General features: G+C 45.3%; 2 protein-coding genes across 51 annotated transcripts; both read left to right on the top strand.

Moving 5' to 3' along the window:
- Positions 1 to 280: 280 nt before the first annotated feature.
- LOC132458891 (upstream stimulatory factor 2) lies at positions 281 to 9349 on the top strand. 50 transcript variants are annotated; one of them, XR_009526019.1, is made up of 15 exons: positions 295 to 504; positions 926 to 972; positions 1073 to 1143; positions 2336 to 2437; positions 2524 to 2638; positions 2740 to 2818; positions 4484 to 4516; positions 5803 to 5861; positions 6524 to 6618; positions 6697 to 6973; positions 7041 to 7084; positions 7159 to 7195; positions 7263 to 7295; positions 7363 to 7399; positions 7437 to 7511. XR_009526019.1 is itself a non-coding variant. In XM_060053274.1 (11 exons), exons 1-11 carry the CDS (start codon positions 470 to 472, stop codon positions 8264 to 8266), a joined length of 855 nt encoding a protein of 284 aa, XP_059909257.1. In that variant the 5' UTR covers positions 281 to 469; the 3' UTR covers positions 8267 to 9349. The 50 variants fall into 50 exon arrangements, 3 of the variants coding, with proteins under 3 accessions (XP_059909257.1, XP_059909256.1, XP_059909255.1); XR_009526011.1 differs by lacking the exons at positions 7159 to 7195; positions 7263 to 7295 and adding an exon at positions 7296 to 7332 and having other exon boundaries at positions 294 to 504; positions 6697 to 6899; positions 6937 to 6973; positions 7363 to 7511; XR_009526002.1 differs by having other exon boundaries at positions 294 to 504; positions 6697 to 6899; positions 6937 to 6973; positions 7159 to 7332; positions 7363 to 7511.
- A 4207-nt stretch (positions 9350 to 13556) lies between these two features.
- Positions 13557 to 15828, top strand: hamp (hepcidin antimicrobial peptide). Its single transcript, XM_060053325.1, has 3 exons — positions 13557 to 13907; positions 14790 to 14891; positions 15052 to 15828. Exons 1-3 carry the CDS (start codon positions 13821 to 13823, stop codon positions 15157 to 15159), a joined length of 297 nt encoding a protein of 98 aa, XP_059909308.1. The 5' UTR covers positions 13557 to 13820; the 3' UTR covers positions 15160 to 15828.
- Positions 15829 to 20900: the final 5072 nt, after the last annotated feature.

Below are 20900 nucleotides of genomic sequence, written 5' to 3'. Positions count from 1 at the left end.
GGTAATTATTGAATATTCATTCAAAAATATAAAAATATAAAAATTTGTCCGAGATGGGCTTTATCTAATACGTAATCAGTACACGAGTTTCTTTATTATAAATTATAAATAAATAGATAGAATGAATAGAAGCTGCTATTTGGATTCAATATATGATATATATTTATGACTAGCAGTGAACATTAAAATAAATGTAAAATATTTTATGTTTATTTGTTGCTTAATGTGCTTACTGACGAAATGGTCATATTTATAGACGGACAAAGAAGAGCGCCTCTACAGAAGTGCCCCTTTAGCGCCCCCTTCCTCCACCAGCGCCTCTGTCTTCATATCCAGCCGACCCTCCTCACGTGTCCTGGGCTCTCTCTCTCGCTCCCTCTCTCTCTCTCACATGACCGAGTGTTTGTTCCCGTGATCACGACTTCCATCCCCGTCGAGGAACCGAATATCACTTTCTCCTCCAACCCTGATGGATATACAGGAACACAGTCTGGACACCGAAAGGTAAACTCAATGTTAGCCACGGTGGCTAATTAACATGCTAAGCTAACGTTACACACTAGGCCCGCTTTGAAAACACTTACAATACAAAATGATTACTACTTGTTTTGATCACTTTCTCATGCTATGGAAATAGAAAGTAACTTTAACCTAGAAGTATTTAAGCCAGAGGAGATAAATTCGGTTTCAGTATGCAACATAAAGTTTGTTTCGAACAGTAGAAGCATAGAAAAGGTCACGACATTTTTTTTTTTCGATTCACGGCCGTAGAAGGAGACCGTATGAGCAAATGTAATGAAATATATTAATAACAACCGGTTGATATCACTGGTACCACTTTTTATTATTATTATTATTATTATTATTATTGGTGTTAAGTGTTGTATATCTAATATTCCTACTAATCGGTACTTCTAACCTGCAGCAGCCAATCAAAACAAGAAGAAGAGGAGGGTGTGGGCATATCTGGAGGTAACTGAGTCCTACTTCATTCCATAGTCCACATGTCACTTACAGTTTCCTTGTTACCAAGTTAAATGCGGGTGTGTGTATTGTGTGTTCGGCGGTGCAGGAGTGGAGGAGCAGACGGCTGCGTTTGTCGACCACAACATCCAGTACCAGTTCCGCCCCGAAGGCTCGCAGGTAGTTAGTTATCTTTTTGATATGACTATCAATACAAAGAAACACATGTTGTAATTTGATTATGTCCTTGAGGAAGAGTTGTCAGTCAAACTCCTCTGTTCAACGCACATCATGTAGTTTTAATATGTATAGTGGCTATCGGCTATGTGTTGACATTTACTTCTTGCCTCTACATTTCTGCCACTCATGACTACTCAACTACTCTTATTGTGTAGACGTATTATATATGCTATACATATGTTGTATTATTAGGCTTATGTGAAACACACGCACACTACTTTTTTGAAAACAAACGAAAAGAACATCTGTCTCAACATGATTGGTGAGTGTACAACAGGAGTTTTAAGGATGCGTTAACTTGATGGAAGGTTTGAGGTAATTGATGCAGCCATGTGGGTCATGTGATCTCAGGCTTGTTCGGGATTGGCTGGCGGCCGGCATCACATGTCAGTCATGCGGCTGGAGGGGAGGGGAGGGGGGATCACATGATCAATTGGCTACAGTAGACATTAGTTGGAGCCAAAAGCCACCAGTGTTCTGATTGGTTGTGGCTGTGTGATACCGTCGAGGAGATAGAGGATGGCATCATAGTGGATAGGACCCCAAGAACTTACAAAAATACATGGTGGCTCTATTACATTACCTTACATTTATCTATCTTATGCTTGTCTCCAAGGCGACCTACAATTTGTGCATTCAACCATGAGGATACAACCCAGAAATTGCAATAATGATGTGAGCACATCAAATAAATAAAATAAGTGCACCCTGCTCCCTACAGATGTTTCTATTCAACTGGATCTCTATCTTACCTGCTGTTCCAATAGTCAAATGCTCAAACAAGAAAGCCTTAATCGGCTGTTGAATCATGTTTGGCACCGACGATACGTCAGATACGTCAGTTTAGCCTAACAGGATATGTAATCGAGCAGTTCTTCAATTACGTCATGATGCCGTTATATATGACGCCACACCACATCATGGCTACGAAGTCTGAGGGAAGTGATTGGTCGGACTCGGGTCGTCGACGGTCGACGTTGCCGTCACGACGCTGAAGCAGCTCAGTGGTCCACATCAGTCCTACATCCCTTGGCTCCTTTCTCGTGATACCGCTGTTGCTCAAGGGGTCAAAGGAAAAGCTTTGGCGTCCGGCCCTGCTCTTAGTAACCGTCTTATCTGTCCCCGTGGTCAGGTGACCTATCGCGTCGTCGCGGTAGCGGAGCCACAGCCGGAGACGAGGGATAACACGGCGGTGAGCGTCGTTTCCACGGCAACCTTCGCCGGGGCTCCCCAGGTATGTCCCGTATCCCGAGCTCTCATTTAGTCTCACTCACTCACTCACTCGCTCACTCACTCAGCGTGGTATCGCCCCTCCTCCAGAACACCTTCAGCGATGTCAGCCCAGTTGGTGGGGAGGCGCGCTTCACGTATTTTCCCGCCGCGGCAGTGAGCGATGTCCACACGACCTCCGACCCCTCGCTGACGCCGGCCGGAGGTGAAGTCCCTCGCTCTCGGCCCCCCGGGGTCACACGTGTACGAGACATTGTATGTCCCCCGCTCTCTGCTCTAACTCACTGTCTCTCGCCCTCGCTCCAGGTCAGTTCTATGTGATGATGAGTCCGTCTGATGTCATCCCCACTGCCGGCAGGAACCTAACGTCTCACCCGTACTCTCCGTGAGTGCTTCTATGACACTTTTATACTATTACTAATGCTGGTCTAGTACTGTCGTACTAGTGATAATGCGTCTGACACGTTCTCCCTGCGAGTAATACTACTGCTAATACTAAGCTTAGACATATTCCACATTCTTTTGTACTAATAATACTACTGCTACCAACTTCACATTCTCCCTGTGAGAATGTGAATCCCCTAGCGCAGTCACCCGTAGCATTATACTTCTACTTCTATAATGCTATGGGTGACTGCTCTAGGGGAACCCCTCTGTCTTTAGGACCCTGGGGTGAAGACGGCGTTAGTGATGAATAAATACCACCTCAGCCCTGTAATTCTCCTGCTCTTCCTCGTCATCATCCTCGCTAGAGTCACATGATGCCAATTACCACAGCTAACAAATTAACTGAGAAGCCAGTGACATTCCTCGAGACATAAGGTCTAGAATATTAGGGTATGTCTGAAGCCTGCTTAGTAATGTTAATAACGTTCCTCAAGCCTCATTGTCAGTGAGGCTCATTGTTTTTTTGTTGGTGCCTCCAATATGAGCAAATTTCGTTCTCGGCAATTAAATTAACTCTGAGCTCGTAAAAGAAGTTAGCCAAAGCGTCTTCCAATATTGGAGCGAAGCATTCTTAGCATGGGTGGGCGCGCTGGGAATTTAACCCTTAACATAAGCAGTGCCAATGCCGTTCTTTACCAGTGGGAATCAAACACCTAACCCTGGCACTGCATTCTTTCTCAGTGTTTACAGAGTGATCTTCTATCCTTCTCATTTTAACATGTTTGTTATTTTTTTTAACCTTCTATTTACAGCTTTTTAAATGTATTACATTAACGATGAGCATAATTGAAGTGATCTGCTGAGATATCTGTAAATTGGAGCGTGCCTTTCTAACCCAGACTCAGACGACGAGTTGTTTAAGATTCGTCATCGTGCGTCCAGAAGGGGCGTTTGGCTGGGGTAGCGTTTGCTCTCTTGTCAGCCGCTTCCCTCGACGTGCCGGGTTATATCTACCTCGCTCCAGTTCATGCGAGGGGAATAAACTTTTAATGGCGTTCCAATGAATGTGCTCCGAAAAAGTCTCGTTCAAAACAAGTGCCAGTAACCACACGCAACAAGATTGCATTTTGTCCACAAAAACACAGATAATTTCACACTATTTTCGGCTTTGTGATTATTTTTATCTGTGATGTGCCGTCGCTGATAATATAAGCAATTATCTTATCGGCTGCTTCTGGCTGAGTAGTCTACGTGGAGGTTAACCTGTCAGCTACACATCACAGGTAGCCCATTGGAAATCTTTGGAAAGTAATTTAAAGTGCATTCCCTTAAATTGAACAGGAGCTAAGCTTTTGTAACTGAAAGTCAATAAAAGCGTCCCGACAGAAAGCAAATGCTAACCCAGCAAACTCCCCTTTTTTAGCAGAACAATGATGAATCTGTAATTCAACAACTTGCCTCATAAGACAGGCGTGTCCATTTTTAGTGATATAAATATATATATACATTGATGCATGTATAGTTGTATCTCATGTTGTAATGCAGTGTTATTGATCTTTGAGTAATTTAAATTATATTTACAGAAATTGATAGTTGATATTTGAGTAATACCGATTCGATTTGCAAGTAACCTAAATTATATTTTGATTAATAACATTTTCAGAGAAGACGGTGCTGATCTACATGACGCAGCCTGGTGAGGACAACAATTATTAATCATTAAATCATCTGCATATACCTGACAAACCGACCAATCAGATTAGAGCTCTGTTGCTGACTAAGTTTAAGCAATAAAGGACGGAATTAAGCTAACGGCTGGTGCTAGCATCAAGCTACAGGAAGGTGTTGGCATCACTTCCAAGGAAAGTGTTTGCATTTTGATATGGGGGTTTTGGTGATGCATGAGAATCAAAGATGCTCGCTAAAAGCTCCTTTTTAACAACAGTGTCCTTAATGTGTTATTGCAGCAGATATATCAGCTGTTGACATTCTGCAGTTGCAGTCGTTCCACCTCAATAAATGTACATCATTTGGGCACCAGGCCTGACCACATAATTCTCTTCCGGGCATGTGGGTGAATCTGTAATTCACTAAGGCACAAATATGCCCAAAAAGTATTTCCAAGTCAGAGATGTGGCCAGGCCAGGCTGGCGTAGCCGAGATGATTTGTGTGGAGGCTTTTTGTGTGCTTAAACAGAGATGTATTTGTAGTGCGCCGTCTTGGCTGAGCGTGCCGGAGAATCCATTATCTGCTGGAAACGCCATTAGATGCATAAAGAAACAGTAAGGTTGCTATCTCCTGGAAGATGGCAGCAGAAAGTACAAATATGTACAACCCCTGTTGAATTATTACCGTTCCTTTCCGAGGCTGAAATATGTCCCCTCTTCTGTAGCCAGAATGGGACTTACAGATGGGTGTGAGACCTGAGGTGAACTCCTCTACATGTGTTAACTTGTAATATCATTGGACCTCTACTTTTGTTTCTTTGAGTGTCTGGACATGGAGTCGAGTTTGCCTTAACCTCCAATTTTGGTTTCTTCTATAGTTCAATTAAACATTTAATGTTGCTACTGCATTTCTGTGATTAAGATATCGCTATAGTAGTATTTAATTGGTACTACAATAGATACTTCTTTAGTGTGTAGAGGATACTACATAATATACCTGTGTTACCTGTTCAGTGGTGATTATTTCCCATGATGCACTGCTTCTCCCAGGACATTAACACCAGACCGCAACCTTAATCAGACCCTGAAACTAACCTAACCCGTTATCAAGCTAAACTAAACCAATGCATAACCTTAACCATTCCCTATGCATGGGAGACGTTATAAACATTCATATGCTCACATCATTTAATGACGGAGTTGTAGTTGTATGGCCAATCCAATTTCTACCCCTACCCCTTACCCATGGGGAGGGGGGAGGGGGAAGGGGTAGAAATGGGATTGGGCCTTAATGTACTTCCTTCCTGGTCGTAGGAAGATGGAGGGGGCGAGGACTCCGCGTGACCAGAAGAGGAGAGCGCAACATAACGAAGGTTTGTGATTGGTGCTCTAGATCAGTGGTTTTCCAACTGGGTCACCGACCACAAGCGGGTCGCCGCAGGGGACCAAGTGTCACGTCCCCCCCCCCCAAACGCGGCGAGTTCGTCCAGCAATTGGTTGCGCACCTGTGACATTTTTGAAGTTCCACCTGCAGAGTCCTCGGACTAACATCCACGGCATCGCTATGACAAACTGGCGTCGATAAAATTCACCGCCGTTCGCGGAGTGCCTGTACAATTCAGGGAGGGCACATCAAGGCAGCTATAAATGACGCTCGAAGCTCCAGAGCTACACCACGGCTTGTCTTGTAAATATTCACCAGGCGATTTCACTTCCCTTCCATCTGGAAGGATTAGGTGTTCTCTGGACGGCCACCAGAGGCTGCTGTGGGGCTGTCTGGAGTTTACTCAAGCTAATGAAAACAGGCTGGGGGGGTTTAACGTGAACGAAAGACTTTTCATTCAGATTAAAACATACCAGCTGGTGTTTATGACAACATACATGGTGTATCTTTTCTAGATCAAATTCGTCATGTGGCCCTTCTGACTAGAATTAGTTGTACGTTTCTATTAACGTAATCGGAATCGAATCGTGAGGTGCCAAGGGGTTCCCACCCCTAAATAAAAGGTTAAATCGGCGTGTGCTTGTGTTGTAGTGGAGCGGCGGCGCAGAGACAAGATCAACAACTGGATCGTCAGCTTGTCCCAGATCATCCCCGACTGTACGCTGGACAGCACCAAGACCGGCGCGGTGAGACCACACCCCTGCCCAGCCATGTTCGACTTCCTGCGCGGTTCCCCGCTCTGACCCCTGACTTCCTGTTTTCAGAGTAAAGGCGGTATCCTCTCCAAGGCGTGCGACTACATCACGGACCTGCGGAAGAAGAACCAGCAGCTGGCGCAGGACCTGAAGGAGATGGAGCGCATCCAGACGGACAACCAGCTCTACAGACAGCAGGTAGCATGGAGCTAGCAGCTAGCATGACAGACAGCAGGTAGCATGGAGCTAGCAGCTAGCAAGACAGACAGCAGGTAGGATGGAGCCAGTAGCTAGTACAACAGACAGCAGGTAGGATGGAGCCAGCAGCTAGTACAACAGACAGCAGGTAGGATGGAGCCAGTAGCTAGCATGACAGACAGTAGGTAGGATGGAGCCAGCAGCTAGTACAACAGACAGCGGGTGGCATGGAGCTAGCAGCTAGCATGACAGACAGAAGGTGGTGTGGAGCTAGCAGCTAGCATGACAGACAGAAGGTGGCGTGGAGCTAGCAGCTAGTACAACAGACAGCAGGTGGCATGGAGCTAGCAGCTAGCATGACAGACAGTAGGTAGCATGGAGCTAGCAGCTGGCATGACAGACAGCGGGTGACGTGGAGCTAGCACGACAGACAGAAGGTGGCGTGGAGCAGCTAGCACGACAGACAGCAGGTGACATGGAGCTAGCAGCTAGCGCGACAGACAGAAGGTGGCGTGGAGCTAGCGCGACAGACAGCAGGTGACATGGAGCTAGCAGCTAGCAAGACAGACAGCAGGTGACATGGAGCTAGCAGCTTGCAAGACAGACAGCAGGTAGGATGGAGCCAGCAGCTAGTACAACAGACAGCGGGTGGCATGGAGCTAGCAGCTAGCATGACAGACAGCAGGTGACATGGAGCTAGCAGCTAGCGCGACAGACAGCAGGTGACATGGAGCTAGCAGCTAGCGCGACAGACAGAAGGTGGCATGCTAGGCTAGCCATCAGCATGACCGACGGCAGGTATTGCTGGCGTGACGGGCGCCCGCTCGACGACCGTAGCCATGTTTGCTCGGAGCTCCGCTAAACCCATCTCCCCTCCTACCGTCCCCGTCCCCGAGAGTTTCATACATCTACAAACATAAACAAAACATTAGTTCTAAGACGACACTTCGTAATAAGTTGATGGGTCCTTCTGCAAAGACCTTTTTCAAATATGACAGTTAAGTGTTTTCCCAGAGCGAGCTGCCAAGCCACATTTCACCACCTGTCGGCGGATGGCGAGGATTAGGCGCTCTCCGAGTCTGTGGTTCCCGGTCCCCATCAGCAGAAGGAGCAACTCCCTCCGTCTGGGTCCTCGTAACTCCTGGAGGAGCGAGGAGCGAGGAGGACCAACGCGTTTCAGCCGTGCAACCCGTTAGCCTAGCCGTGCTGCGCCGTGTAGCTCAATGAAGAGAGAAGGGGGGGGGGGGGGGGGGGGGGGGGGGGGGGGGGCTCACGTAGCATCGTCATAGCGCAGCCCCTTGATGCCTCGCCGCCAGGTGAGCCAGCTGTGTTGTGCTTTTGTGTCGTGCAGGTCGAGGAGCTGAGGAGTGAGAATGCCGTGCTCCGAGCCCAGCTGCAACACAACGGCATCCAGATCGAGGGCGACACGCCCCCGCAGTGAGGCCCCGCCCGCCCTGACATCACCGTGACAACAAGGCCAGCAGCAGCAGAGCCTGAGGCGACAGGCCGACACACCAGACTATGAGGAACCGCACTCCCCTCGTTCTCAACTCAACCAGACTTTCCCTCCTACAACTCCTGGAGGAGCAGAAGCAGGATGTGGAGGAGGGGATCAACTCCACAACCCCCCCCCCCCCCCCCCCATCACCTCTTCCCCCTCCCCCTCCCCCTCCCCCTCCCTTCTACTCTTCCACCCTCTCCCATCCCTCAGCTCCTCCTCCCCACCCCCTCTTCACTCCTCCTCCGCCCCCCCCCACAACAGAGCATCTCTGCCGATATCGCCGTGGACTCGTGGTGTGTGACTAAGTATGTTTTATTTGTTTTTTATTATATAATGTTTTATTTTTTACCTCCATATTATCAATTTCCTGCAGGTTTATTTTCAGCTTTTCTTGGTTTAATTTATTAGTCGCTTGTTGGCACAGTAGCAGCTGGAGAAGCTGTCTGTGTATCAGAACGCTGTTTCGTGGCCACAGCTAATGTCTAGATAGAGCTACATGCTAACACTGCTAAAGGCTAACGCTCTTGTACCATCGGGTTGAGGAGCCTCACACACCTGCTGTAAACACACTGATCAATAACTGATTAACTCTATGCTGGCCTTTGGTTGTAAAGCTAACGTAACGTGTAGACCCCCCGCCCCCCCCCAAATTCGTTAGGATTACTGGACTTTGGGGCTCAGAACCCGGTCGGCACAACACCGTGCGTGTTCCAAGCTCTGCAGGATGAAGGGGGTTAGAACAGAGAAGTGCAAGGTCATGGAAGCCTGCTCCCAAGGTCGCAGATGTTAACAGAGGGAGGGAGGGAACTAAATAAAGGTGAGCTTTTGTTCTTATAACTGAAGGGAACAAATCCCAGCTGTTGGCTCTATTTTAGTCTCGCAATACTTCAAATACTTCAAGTGCTACCGAGCGACCCCCTGGGGAATGGCGGTGCTCAAACACTTTCTGCCCCAGCACGGAGGAGAAGGAGATGAGGAGAAATCTCATCCGCCAAGGTACAAAATAAAGAAATATTTTCTGAGTGTGGAATCTTTGAAATGTCTCTTGCCGGTAAGGTACACAGTAAACATAATTGGTTTTCCCAACTGGTAGGCAAATATTGTGTGTTTGATGATGGCTCTGAACACGGCAAACTTGTTTGTCGTCGGGCGGGGTGCGAGGTCGCTTATGGAGCGTGGTTCATCTGTATTCAGAGGATACGTCTGGGTGTACTGTACCGGCTGAACCACACAGACCTCGGGTTTGTAGCCACAACCCGAAGGTAGCCTACCCTCTAGGGTATTCAGGAAGCTCTGGTGCTTTGCTCGTCCAGTGATTACGTGTGGCTAGCCAAACGAGGCTGGAGATAGATTTGTCTTGGGATGTTATTTCATTTGACCCCAAACATTGTATGACTGTTTCTGGGAAACAGTGCTCCCAACCTATTTACAAGTAATTTCAAGGCCAGCTTTTTACAGTTTAATTATAATATAAGTAGTACATGGGGTTATTTTTCATTTGTGATAATTAAACTGAATTAAACAAATTAAGTGAATTTTAGGGAATACATACTTTCAACTCCTCAAATTTCCTTAACTCTTAATTTCTTGTGGATAAAATCATACCATTACAAATATTAAATAGATATCATACCAGTCCTTAATTTGGGGTGGCTTATAGCATTTTTTTGTTATTGGTTTTCCAGCAGCTACACTCCGTATTGCAGATCAGTATTGGTTTTAATATGGGTAGATGTTGAATGAGATGTCCAAAAAAGTTTGTCCCAATTAAAATAAAATCACTTATTCTGTGTAAATCTTAACACCAAAAAGTAGTTGCTTTTGGCCTGGCCCAAAACAAGTGGTAGTGATTAGCTTCCTAGGACGGAGCCACAATCCCTCCAAGAGCCGGAGTAGGGAGACTAATGACCAGGTGAGACAAAATATCTACCAAGACTCTTCAGTCACTCCATGTGGTGGAGCTTGATACCCTCCATTGAAACTCACAACCATTTGTTCAGAGCTGACGTTATTTCCGTTAGATCGATAAATGATCATCCTGAGGTAAGATGATCAAACAGCACGACAAAAGCCAGATTCAACTTTGGTTTGAAGCATTGAAGTACATGTCATGCTATTCATAAAGGTAATTTTGAGTAAAGGAATCAAACTAAAAATTTTTTTTTTTCAATATGAAGAGCAATATCAACCTAAAGTCAAATCTTCCTTTCTGCCCCTTTAACTTCAATATGATTGAGCATGATGATTATTTAATATCCTCATATTGTACCCTAAACAAAACTGACCATTCAATTATTGTATGATACACTAAATCAACCAGACCTAATGCAGTGAGAGCTGGGAGAGTCTGAAGTGGCCCTTGGTAGGTGTTAGAGGTTCTGGCAGACTTTGTAAGGTCATGAGGCCAATTATCATGAATCGAAATTATTCTGACTGCATCAGGTATGTTCAATTGTAATTATGTTAATTGTGCAACTGTCATGGCAATTCCTTTATGAGATATTGCATCTAGGACAGATCAGTCTCGAAGAACATGTAATAGTTGTAGGATCCGTCTACCCTTTAGCAGAGTGAGCCATGAACACAAATCCGCCCCCCTCCAGAAGTCGGTCCTTACATCACAGGTGAGAAAGGTTAACCTAAAAACGGGTTCAAGCCAAGCAGAAGTAGCCTATGCATAAGGGCTCTCTGCTTACTTACGACAAATGCTGAACCTAATTCCCCCCTCTGTTAAGTTCACGGCAGGCTAAAGATAACAAATGAGGTGGCTGGATACCATATCATGAGAAAAAAAACGCTAAAATAAGGAACACATAGGCCTATGGATTTTCCATTGCCCAACACATGTCACCCGCTCTCATTGTTTACATGTCAGAGTCTGACCAACGTTGATCAAGCAACTAAAAACTTCTCTAAAGGTGAACGACACCTTTGATACATTATCGACCGTCCTGTTGCTTACAGCAGCGGTCCCCAACCCCCGGGCCGCGGACCGGTACCGTTCCGTGGGTCATTTGGTACCGGTCCGCAGAGAAAGATTATTTATTTATTTTAATATATATATATTTTTTAATTCATGCAAAATGCATGCACACTTAATAAACTCAATTTACTTCAAAATACTGTCACTCTTTTACATGCCATAAGTCTATATGCAGTTATTAGATTGCATATGTTTGCATTTTTGGCAACCTCTGCGCAACATAACCCCCCCCCCCCCCCCGGTCCGTGAAACTTTTCGGAGAATCATACCGGTCCTTGATGCTGAAAAGGTTGGGGACCCCTGGCTTACAGTGAGAGAAAATAATCATGTTTTAGAAGGACAGAGACAAGGAAAAAGTATTGTGTGCCTTTGTGTTCTCTCTGTAAAGCGTGGCGAAGAAAACGTTGCAGACTTGATTTTAACACAAACACGTCAGTTGGCTTCTCACAGAAAGATGAAGGATTATTGAAGGTGTTGTCCTACAACTATTAGGCTACAGAGCTTGATTATGAAAGAAGAAGGAGATTGATTGTCATGGCCAATAATAAAACGATTTAAAGAGACTAATTCCCTGGATGGATGACCAGCCTATCTTTGTACCAGCAGACCTACAGAAGAAAGTAGTTAGTGAGTTAGTTAGAGAGTGAGTTTTGTCCTTTTCTTTTAAATAGATAGACAGCAGGGATGAAAATGGGGGGGGGGGGTTTGTGAGTAAAAGTGAGTATTCGTTATAGTTACTCAGTTCCGAAAGTGTGTGTGTGTGTGTGTGTGTGTGTTAAGGTGACCCCCTGGTATCAGTGAGGGAACGCCAGTGTGGCGCCGGTTGTCCTGCCATGTGTTTGAAGTGTCTGATCTTTGCTCCTCTCGGCCGTCCGGGAGGCAGACTACACCGTCTCTGTCTCTGTTTACCTCTCACTTTAATTATTCATTAAGCAACTGCTATCTTCACGCTGGGCCCCATTACACTATTATAGGCCCAACTTCCACATGAATGCCTAAAATAATACATTGAAATCAGTGCTCTTCTTTTTTTTCTTTCTTTTTTATACTACACGCACACACACATTCCATAACAAACCCGCAGCTAAACTCAAACACACTACTGCACAATACACTACTCGCTATACACACAGAGTTCTATACACATGCTACTCTGCAAACTCTCACCCTGCATACCATACTAATCACTGCCTACAACACACTACACAAAAAATACACTTATTTTTTCTTTTAAATCTGTGAGAATAATAAACGATCATAATCATTACTGCTTGATTGCTCAGATGATTTTGAAGATGGGTACGGTCTTGGAATCGAACCCTGGAACTTCCGTGGAGGAGTGACGGGAAAGATTGAAAAAAATGTCTGGGATTTCCCGACCCAAGCAATCCGAGAGCAGCACTGCCCCCGGTATCCAACCGACGTCACTGCATCTCAGACGTTGAGCTGTAGCGGCGTTCTGTTTGTTGTCAGCGTTACAATGCGTGTTTGTATCCTAGAAACGAATAACACAGATGCACACACACACCCCTGTAGGTGTGTTTGAGTTAGGGGTGCGGGGTGGAGGGAAGGGTTAGTTTTTTTCTGGTTGGTTGAACAGCAGATTATGTGTAGATCCTCTGAACTCCATGTCGGTGCAATACAATAGATAGAGGAGGAGGCAGGGGGGGGGGGGGTAGTGTGTGTGTGGGGGGGGGGGGGGCGGCGGGGGGGGGGGGGTGATGTTGGAGATGAGGTGAGTGGGGGTAGTCTCAGGGGGTCAGTGGCCGGTAAGGAGGTCATCCGAGGGACTCTGTCGTACTCGCTGGTGCCAGGGTTTATTTGACTAGAAGATCCACACTGATAATACTACTAATGCTGATATACTGCCGCTCTCAACGCTGCTACTTATTATACTAAGCTGTCATCGCATGTCGCCGCACACACACACACACACACACACACGCACGGTAAAGGGGGTTCTTGTTGCACAAGAGAGGAGATTCCAGCGTATTTACAGTCAGTGCTGAGCAGGCAGGCAGGGAGAGAGGAGGAGGTGGAGAGAGAGAGCGGGAGAGAGAGAGAGAGAGAGAGAGAGAGAGAGAGGGTTATAGGGAGGGAGAGAGAGAGAGGGAGGGAGGGAGGGAGAGAGAGGGTTATAGGGAGGGAGAGAGAGAGAGAGAGAGGGAGGGAGGGAGAGAGAGAGAGAGAGAGAGAGAGAGAGAGAGGGGTCTTGTTTGGTAGATAGAAAGAGAGAGTGAGAGGAAGTGTGGAGAGAGAGCGAGCTCTGGTTGGGTAACCACTGCCAGTAAGCCTGACCCCCTCAGAGTGATTAGGCAACATCAGACAGCGGGCATAAAACCAGTCGGCCGTCGACACGGCACCCAGAACACACCAGAACCCCAGGAGTCACCACAGGCTCCTCTCAAGTCCTCAGCATCTATCAGCCCAGAAGACCCTGGCAGCCCATGAGCAGAGCCCAGAGCTGCGGATCGACAGGACCTAGCGTGCAGCCCTAAACCGAGAGGAACCATGAAGGCATTCAGCATTGCAGTTGCAGTGACACTCGTGCTCGCCTTCGTCAGCGTGCTGGAGAGCGCCACCGTGCCGCTGGGCGGGGTGAGTTCAGTTCATCTGGGATCATTTGGTTGGTCTGAGTGTGTTTGGTCGGTCTGTGAGCCTTCAGTTTGTCTTTTCATTTCGTTAACCTCACATCCCTTAGCTTGTCTTTGATCATTTAGTTGGTCTTAACATTTTGATTAATCTGGGATTATTTAGTTGGTTTTAAAGGGACCCTATTTTAACTCCATGTGTGAGAGTGGTCGGCCACTCCAAGCTGTATCAAAATCGACCCTGCCCTGTGGTGGTGACAGCAGCGGTGGGGAGCATCCACCTAGATGTACGATGGATAGATAAGACTACCAGCAGGCACAGTCCACTAGGTAGGTTGGTAGACTGGTCTGTCCATCATACATCTTGGTGGACACTCCCACTTGTAAGGTCATCATGTCTTAGGGGCAGGGCAGATTTGAATGAAGTGGCTTGTAATGGCTAATCACACTCACCCCTGGTGGTAAAATAAGGGCCCTTCACTATTTAATTAATTTATTATTGTTTTGTTGGTCACAATAATTAGTAAATCTTGATCCTTTAGTTGTTCTGAGTTTGTTTAGTAGTGGTTCGTATGATATGTTTGGGTGGTTTGTGGTGGTTCAGTTGTTCTGTGATGTCTTGGTTGGTCTGAATGTTGGGATGAATGTCTGTGATGGATGAGGTGGTCTGTGAAGATTGAGTTGGTCTTTGATGGTTAGTTGGTCTGTGAAGATTGAGTTGGTCTGTGATGGGTTAGTTGGTCTGAATGTTGAGCTGGTCTGATAATCTATTCAGTCTAAATCTTTATTTGGTCTGATGATTTAGTTTGTTTGTACGTTCAGATGGTCTGATTGTTAATTGGTCAGTGAATAATTGATTCCTAAACATGCATAATTCATCATTTCTTAGCAGGTGGAGGAGGTGGAGGAGGTGAAAAGGGTGGAGGAGGTGGAGGAAAGCATCAACACTCCAGCAGCTGAACGTCAGGACCTGCTGGCAGGATACTGGATGGTATGTTTCACTGACCGTATCCATTAGGCTAATTAGCACAAACTAATAAGCATACAAGTGGACATGCTCTCCCCATGGAACAGAGAGAGAGAGAGAGAGAGACAGAGAGAGAGAGAGAGAGAGAGAGATATTAAACAGTGTGTGTTGTGTTTTTCTGCAGACTGCAGGCCATTCGAGGCAGAAGAGGCAGAGCCATCTCGCTCTGTGTCGCTGGTGCTGCAACTGCTGTCGCAACCAGAAGGGCTGTGGCATTTGCTGCAAATTCTAGTCCCTCACGTTAAAGTACAAGTCCCACACCTTAAAGTAGTAGTCCCTCACTTTAAAGTTCTAGTCCCTCAGATTAGATTACAAGTCTGAAACCTTAAAGCAGTAGTCCCTCATTTTAAAGTTCTAGGCCATAACCTTAAATTTCTAGTCACTCAGAGATTCTAGTCTCAGAGAACCATTAAAGGGCAACTACTAGCTAGGCTCACCTGGGAGTCTGCTGCCCCCTAAAGGTGAATCGCTGTACTGAGTAATGATGTCCACAGTCTACCTGCGGCCTAACCCTTAGCTGCTCCTTAATGACATGTATCTGAATTATTTGGATTAATGCTCCTACTAAATGATTAAAAGTAAATGTGTTGTTTTCAACCTGGGATCTTAAGAGTGGTAGCAGATACTGTGGCGTTTTCAATCTTCTCTAATGTGTAATGCTGTGTTGTATCTTGTATGTTTTGATTTACTTTCTACAGGATTTAAATATGTGTGACTAATTAAGATATCTATTTTTCTATTTATTGTTAATATGTAAGCTTTTGCTATCCTCTATTTTGTAAACTAAATGATATGTAAAAATTGTTTTTGGTTTCCAATATGAAACCTCGTCTGAAAATGTTCAATATTCAGTGTTAAATAAATACAGAAGATCAAAATAAAATGTGTTGCTGTTCTTAAATGGTTGGGAGGTTATTTAATCCCACAATGCCAGCATTCATGAATACAAAATAGAAACAGGATCGAAAATATGCTTAGATAGTGTAACACATGAACAACACAAAAAATAATAAGATTATCTTGGTAAATCACAGCTCCCCCTTCAGGAGTGGAGATGTATTGAACTTTATTAACATGAAACGGTTCTCATCAAGAGGAGAAATAATCAGGATCCAATCCCAGAGAACAGAGCTTCTCTTTCATTAGCTGTTTAAGAGGATTTTATTCTACAGAAGTCCCATCAAGTGTTTTATCTATTGGACAAAGAAACAGCGCATTAAACTGTTAGTACAGGCCCACTAGATATCACAGTCTCACGCTCTCACACAAACACACACGCACACGCACACGCACACGCACACGCACACGCACACGCACACGCACACAGACACAAACACGTTAAACGACCAATGATAAAAAACTTATAATATCAAGTTATCTGACTGGAAGAGAGATTGTAACTATGGCCCTGGTATTTATTTTACGCTCTGGTTAGTCATTTAATAACGTTTGACTTTTATTCTGCTTCAAGACATTTCATGATGTCATTGACTAATGTATCATTTGAAAGTATTGAGGTGAAAGAAACACACGTGCTTACTTACACAAAAAAGCTAATGGAGTCGATCGAGAGCTGTGGTTGGTTTTCAATGTTTTGCTATGGTCGTTTTCTTTTAATAAATATGAGCAAATAAAATAATTAAGTTACGACTGTTATCAAGGACATGGTATTGTATATCAACTTAATCTCCAAATTAATTAAATCGATACTACTGGATACAATACGCCAGTGATTGTCATTGACCTGTATTGTAAATCTAGCAGCAGATCATGCAGTTAGGTAGATCAGTTAGTGGAAGACGTCTCTCTTTGGACACTCCAGAGCAAAGCATCGTGGGTTGGGAGGGGCAGAGGCGTCAGCTGGTTTCTCTGAAGTTCTCGGTGGCATCACGAAGGAGCTAAGAGATATTTAGTTTACCACTAGTTTGTTCTTTCATTCCGGTGTGCAAGTAAGTCTGCTTGCGCCCCAAATCACCCCCTCTCTCCCGGTCAGGTAGTCGAGAGACCGCAGCGACGGAGACAACGCTTGCGCGAGAGCGTGCAGGTCTTTCCAGGCACAGACTCCAACTCTTGTGTCGACTCAGCTCTCCTGAGAGGACCCCGCATCATAAATCAACAGACACACACACCCACACACAATCACACACACACACACACACACACACACACACACACACACACACACACACACACACACACACACACACACACACACACACACACACACCGGGTTGTAAAAACATACGCACCCTCTCGATGGGCTAACACACACTTTCTCTTTCTGTATCTTCACACTATCTTCTTCGACACTTATGGCTGCCCCCAACGCCAGAGGGACCAGCAGGCTTCAGGTCTGGCCCTGAGCGTGGCATCGTCTCGGACCAGCGATGAGGACTCATTGTTAGAGCCCAGTGTGTGTGTGTGTGTTTTTGTGTGCGTGTTTATTTTCGTGTGGTGATCACGGGTCCCGGGCAGGTTGATGACGGCTGGTACTGACATAATACTGGTGGTTATTGATCCCCACCTGGGAGGGCAAACCCTGAGAACTGAGACCTATTAGCGGCAGGGAGCAGGATGCTCTGATGATCCAGACTCTCCAGGGTGTTCCGCTACCAGCTGGAAAGTTCTGGGCTCCATCCCAAATGCATAACATGGACGCATCTTACAGAAAGATGGGGAGGACCCCAATGTTGATTTACCGATATCCACAGTCGAACTGTATGCATGTTGAGCATGGTTCCCTAACCTCTAACCTCAATGAAATGTAACTGCACTGCAAGTCTAAATCGTCTTATTATCAGCACCTGTCATGGTGTTGACAGGCCATCAATAATATTTGATTCTTCATTTCACATTATCTTCTATAACGGCTGTTTAAATCAAAGCAAAATAGAAGGATATGAGGGAGGAAATTAGTTTGAAACAAAAACAATAAATATTGAAAACGGATTTCATATTTGTCAAACAAAGAAAATATTTCCTCATAGTTAGTTTTTTACACTCTTGCTTTTTTCCTTGAATCAAATAATTCCAAAAAGAGGTAAAGTAAGTAGCCAAAGTTCTCTAATAATACCAGCCAAAACGGTAGTCCCATAAATCATGAAGAGAGAATTGCGGAAAAAATCGTCCAAGAAGAAAAATATATAAATAACCTTTATCAGCTGGCCAGATGCCATCAGAGGGCCCACACTCCAACACAATGCCTAACACACAATAAACAGAAAACAAACAGGAGAGGCTTTTGTTTTTTTATTTTCTTGCTTTATATATATACAATTCTTTAGGGGTACATCCCTCCTGCATCTTAAAGGTTAAAAACCAAACTCATAAGTTGGTAGCACTGAAAGTATTTTTTGTAAGTGATAGTGTAAATAATAACATACTTCTGAACAATATATATGTATATATATATATATATAGTGGTAGGGATAAGTTTAGGCACCCATGCTAAAGTTGAATAAAAAGAGGAATAAATCATCTTTTGGAAATCGATCTTAATGCCTTAATTAACCAAAATAGGAAAAATCCATCCTTTAAGGACTGTATTTTAATGGAGAACAATTGTTTATTCACGATACATTATTCATTCACAAAGCAATTTGGTGTCCTTAAAGGTTGGATATTTTCCTCCTTTGGTTAATTAAAGCATTAAGATCAATTTCCAAAAGATTAATTTGTATTCCTCTTTTTGGTCAACTATAGCATGGGTGCCTAAACGTATTCCTACCACTGTATACATAAAGGTATACTAATTGACAACCTGAATACACCATAAACATTACAGTATCCCAGAAATCATGAGAAGAACGCTCTTTCACTACAACTCCTAATCTTTTGCCCCTCTGGTTGTCGGTGGGGTGATACCTCATGGCTCACTCATCCAATCAGGAGCCTTCCCTAATGCCCTCTTCGTCGGCGCTTGGAGTTCAGGGACTGGTTCCCAGAACCATCTGGCCTTCCGTCCCGGAAGCCGCAGCCAGTCAGGATCAACTCTAACACCAGGGCTCTGCTGAAGACACCTCATCACATCGCCATCAGAGCTTGGCCTCCACATGGTGTCGCTAAAGGTGACACATTATACCGCCATGTGGGAGTGGGATTAGCCACTACAAGCCGTTTTGAAAATCTGCCGCTTCTGACATCACAAGTGGGCGTGTCCACCTCGATGTATGCTGGATAGATCAGTACACCAGCCTACAAAGTGGACTGTAGCAAACGTTTCTCCTCTATCTGTCATACATCTAGGTGGACATGCCCACTTTTGATGTCAGAAGAGGCAGATTTTCCTCAAATGTTATCCCACTCACACCTGGTGGTAGTATACTATGTCCCCTTTAAAGAAAGGGATAACATTCACAGCATCGAAACGCCCGAAAACAATCAATGCACAGAGAATAAAGAGGCAGAACGCTGAGTTGACGCTCAGACATCCTTTTGAAAGAGAAAATCGGTCGCTCCGCGATGCAGAGGAGTTCCTTCCATTTGTATTAGGCAGCGTTTCCCAGCCGACGGAGCGCTCATTAAACGCTGCACTGCTGAAAAGCTCTTGTGACGCCGAGGCGAGTAGGAAGAACACTCACGTTCTGCTCAACTCTCTCTGGTGTTCCTCCCCGTGCTGATAAACCATCCTGACCTTTCGATGTTGGTTTAAGAGCTCCGGGAGGGGATGGGTTCCGCACACAGTCTGGCAGCTTTACTGGAGGACCAAAAAACCTTCATAAAATATTCAGCAGCCTCCAGACGGGCTCTTAATTATAACGCTGTAAATATCGGAGACGAATTGGAAATATCACTGAATGCCGCCTGTCATCAGAGTGCTACGACGTGTTATCAGACAGTGATACTTCCTTCCTCTCTATCAGTCCCTTCATCTAGGGACCTGAAAGACTATTTCAGTGTGTCTGGGATCCCGCCAGCACACCCACGTCAATGAAAGGACCATCATTTGCATTTTTCTTCACAGATTTTGTGCGTTCGACTTCGATTCCCACGTGCCAGAGTGTCCTGAGTGTTCTGTTGCCTCGTCAGGCCATGGCCCCCACCTCTGACGGTATGGCAACTCATTCTGGGTCCGGACCCATAGATAAACGCTGGTCTACAGTAGAGATTCCTCACCCAGTGTTTAAACATGAGGCCAGCTTGGTGGGACGACGAGAGGATTCATGCAACGATGGCAGAAACGTTCTCGTGGGACTCCGAGAGAAGCAGAGGGAGATTAAAAAGAAGAGTCAGAGTCTGAAGAGACCGACCGATGGAATGACTGATTGACAGACAGGAATACAGATTGACTTGACGTGATTGACTGTGTGTGTGTGTGTGTGTGTGTGCTTATGTGTGTGTGTGTGTGTGTGTGTGTGTGTGTGTGTGTGTGTGTGTGTGTGTGTGTGTGTGTGTGTGTGTGTGTGTGTGTGTGTGTGTGTGTGTGTGTGTGTGTGTGTGTGTGTGCGTGTGTGTGTGTGTGCGTGTGTGTGATGAGTGAGTATGTGATCATCTGTGTTTTGATGTGTGTTTGGTGTGTGGATTTGCGTGTCAACGTCTTGATGTGTGTGTGTGTTTGACGTGTGGACAGGTTGATGTGTGTGTGTGTGTGTACTGTGTTTGTCTCACAAAATGTTAGCAGAAGATGTCTGAGGGAAGCTGCCATGTAGAGGGAGCTCAGACATCGATTCAGGTGACTTACCATACGGCATCTCTGCTGAGTTTAAAGTATATCTATAAACACAGGCTGCTGAGACTGCACTTTATATTATCAGAGGTATACACCCTCTGCTTGGGGCTTTACGCTTTTTGCTGAAAATCGATATCTATCAAGACCGTGCCTCCGTTGACACTGAATTGACGATCACGCTCACGTGGATGAGATAGAGATTAACGTTATGCTTGTAACATCATGAGGGATCCCCATGATCCTTGAAATCTGCCTCCATTCGTCATTGTTTTAATTATTGCCGGAGGAAACTTATCAGAAAACCG

The sequence above is a fragment of the Gadus macrocephalus genome, chromosome 6, assembly GCF_031168955.1.
Source record: "Gadus macrocephalus chromosome 6, ASM3116895v1".
NCBI classification, from domain to species: domain Eukaryota; kingdom Metazoa; phylum Chordata; class Actinopteri; order Gadiformes; family Gadidae; genus Gadus; species Gadus macrocephalus.
The sequence above is the reverse complement of the archived record's forward strand: the minus strand, read 5'-3'. Positions and strand labels throughout refer to the sequence as shown.

What these genes read in the sequence shown, in the direction of transcription:
- LOC132458891 (XM_060053272.1), top strand. Translation starts at nt 470, where the DNA reads ATGGATATACAGGAACACAGTCTGGACACCGAAAG. An exon ending in GAGAGCGCAACATAACGAAG is followed by an intron (nt 5,862 to 6,523) that starts GTTTGTGATTGG and finishes CTTGTGTTGTAG; the next exon opens with TGGAGCGGCGGCGCAGAGAC. An exon ending in ACCAGCTCTACAGACAGCAG is followed by an intron (nt 6,826 to 7,839) that starts GTAGCATGGAGC and finishes GTGTTTTCCCAG; the next exon opens with AGCGAGCTGCCAAGCCACAT.
- hamp (XM_060053325.1), top strand. Translation starts at nt 13,821, where the DNA reads ATGAAGGCATTCAGCATTGCAGTTGCAGTGACACTCGTGCTCGCCTTC. An exon ending in CCACCGTGCCGCTGGGCGGG is followed by an intron (nt 13,908 to 14,789) that starts GTGAGTTCAGTT and finishes ATCATTTCTTAG; the next exon opens with CAGGTGGAGGAGGTGGAGGA. An exon ending in TGCTGGCAGGATACTGGATG is followed by an intron (nt 14,892 to 15,051) that starts GTATGTTTCACT and finishes GTTTTTCTGCAG; the next exon opens with ACTGCAGGCCATTCGAGGCA.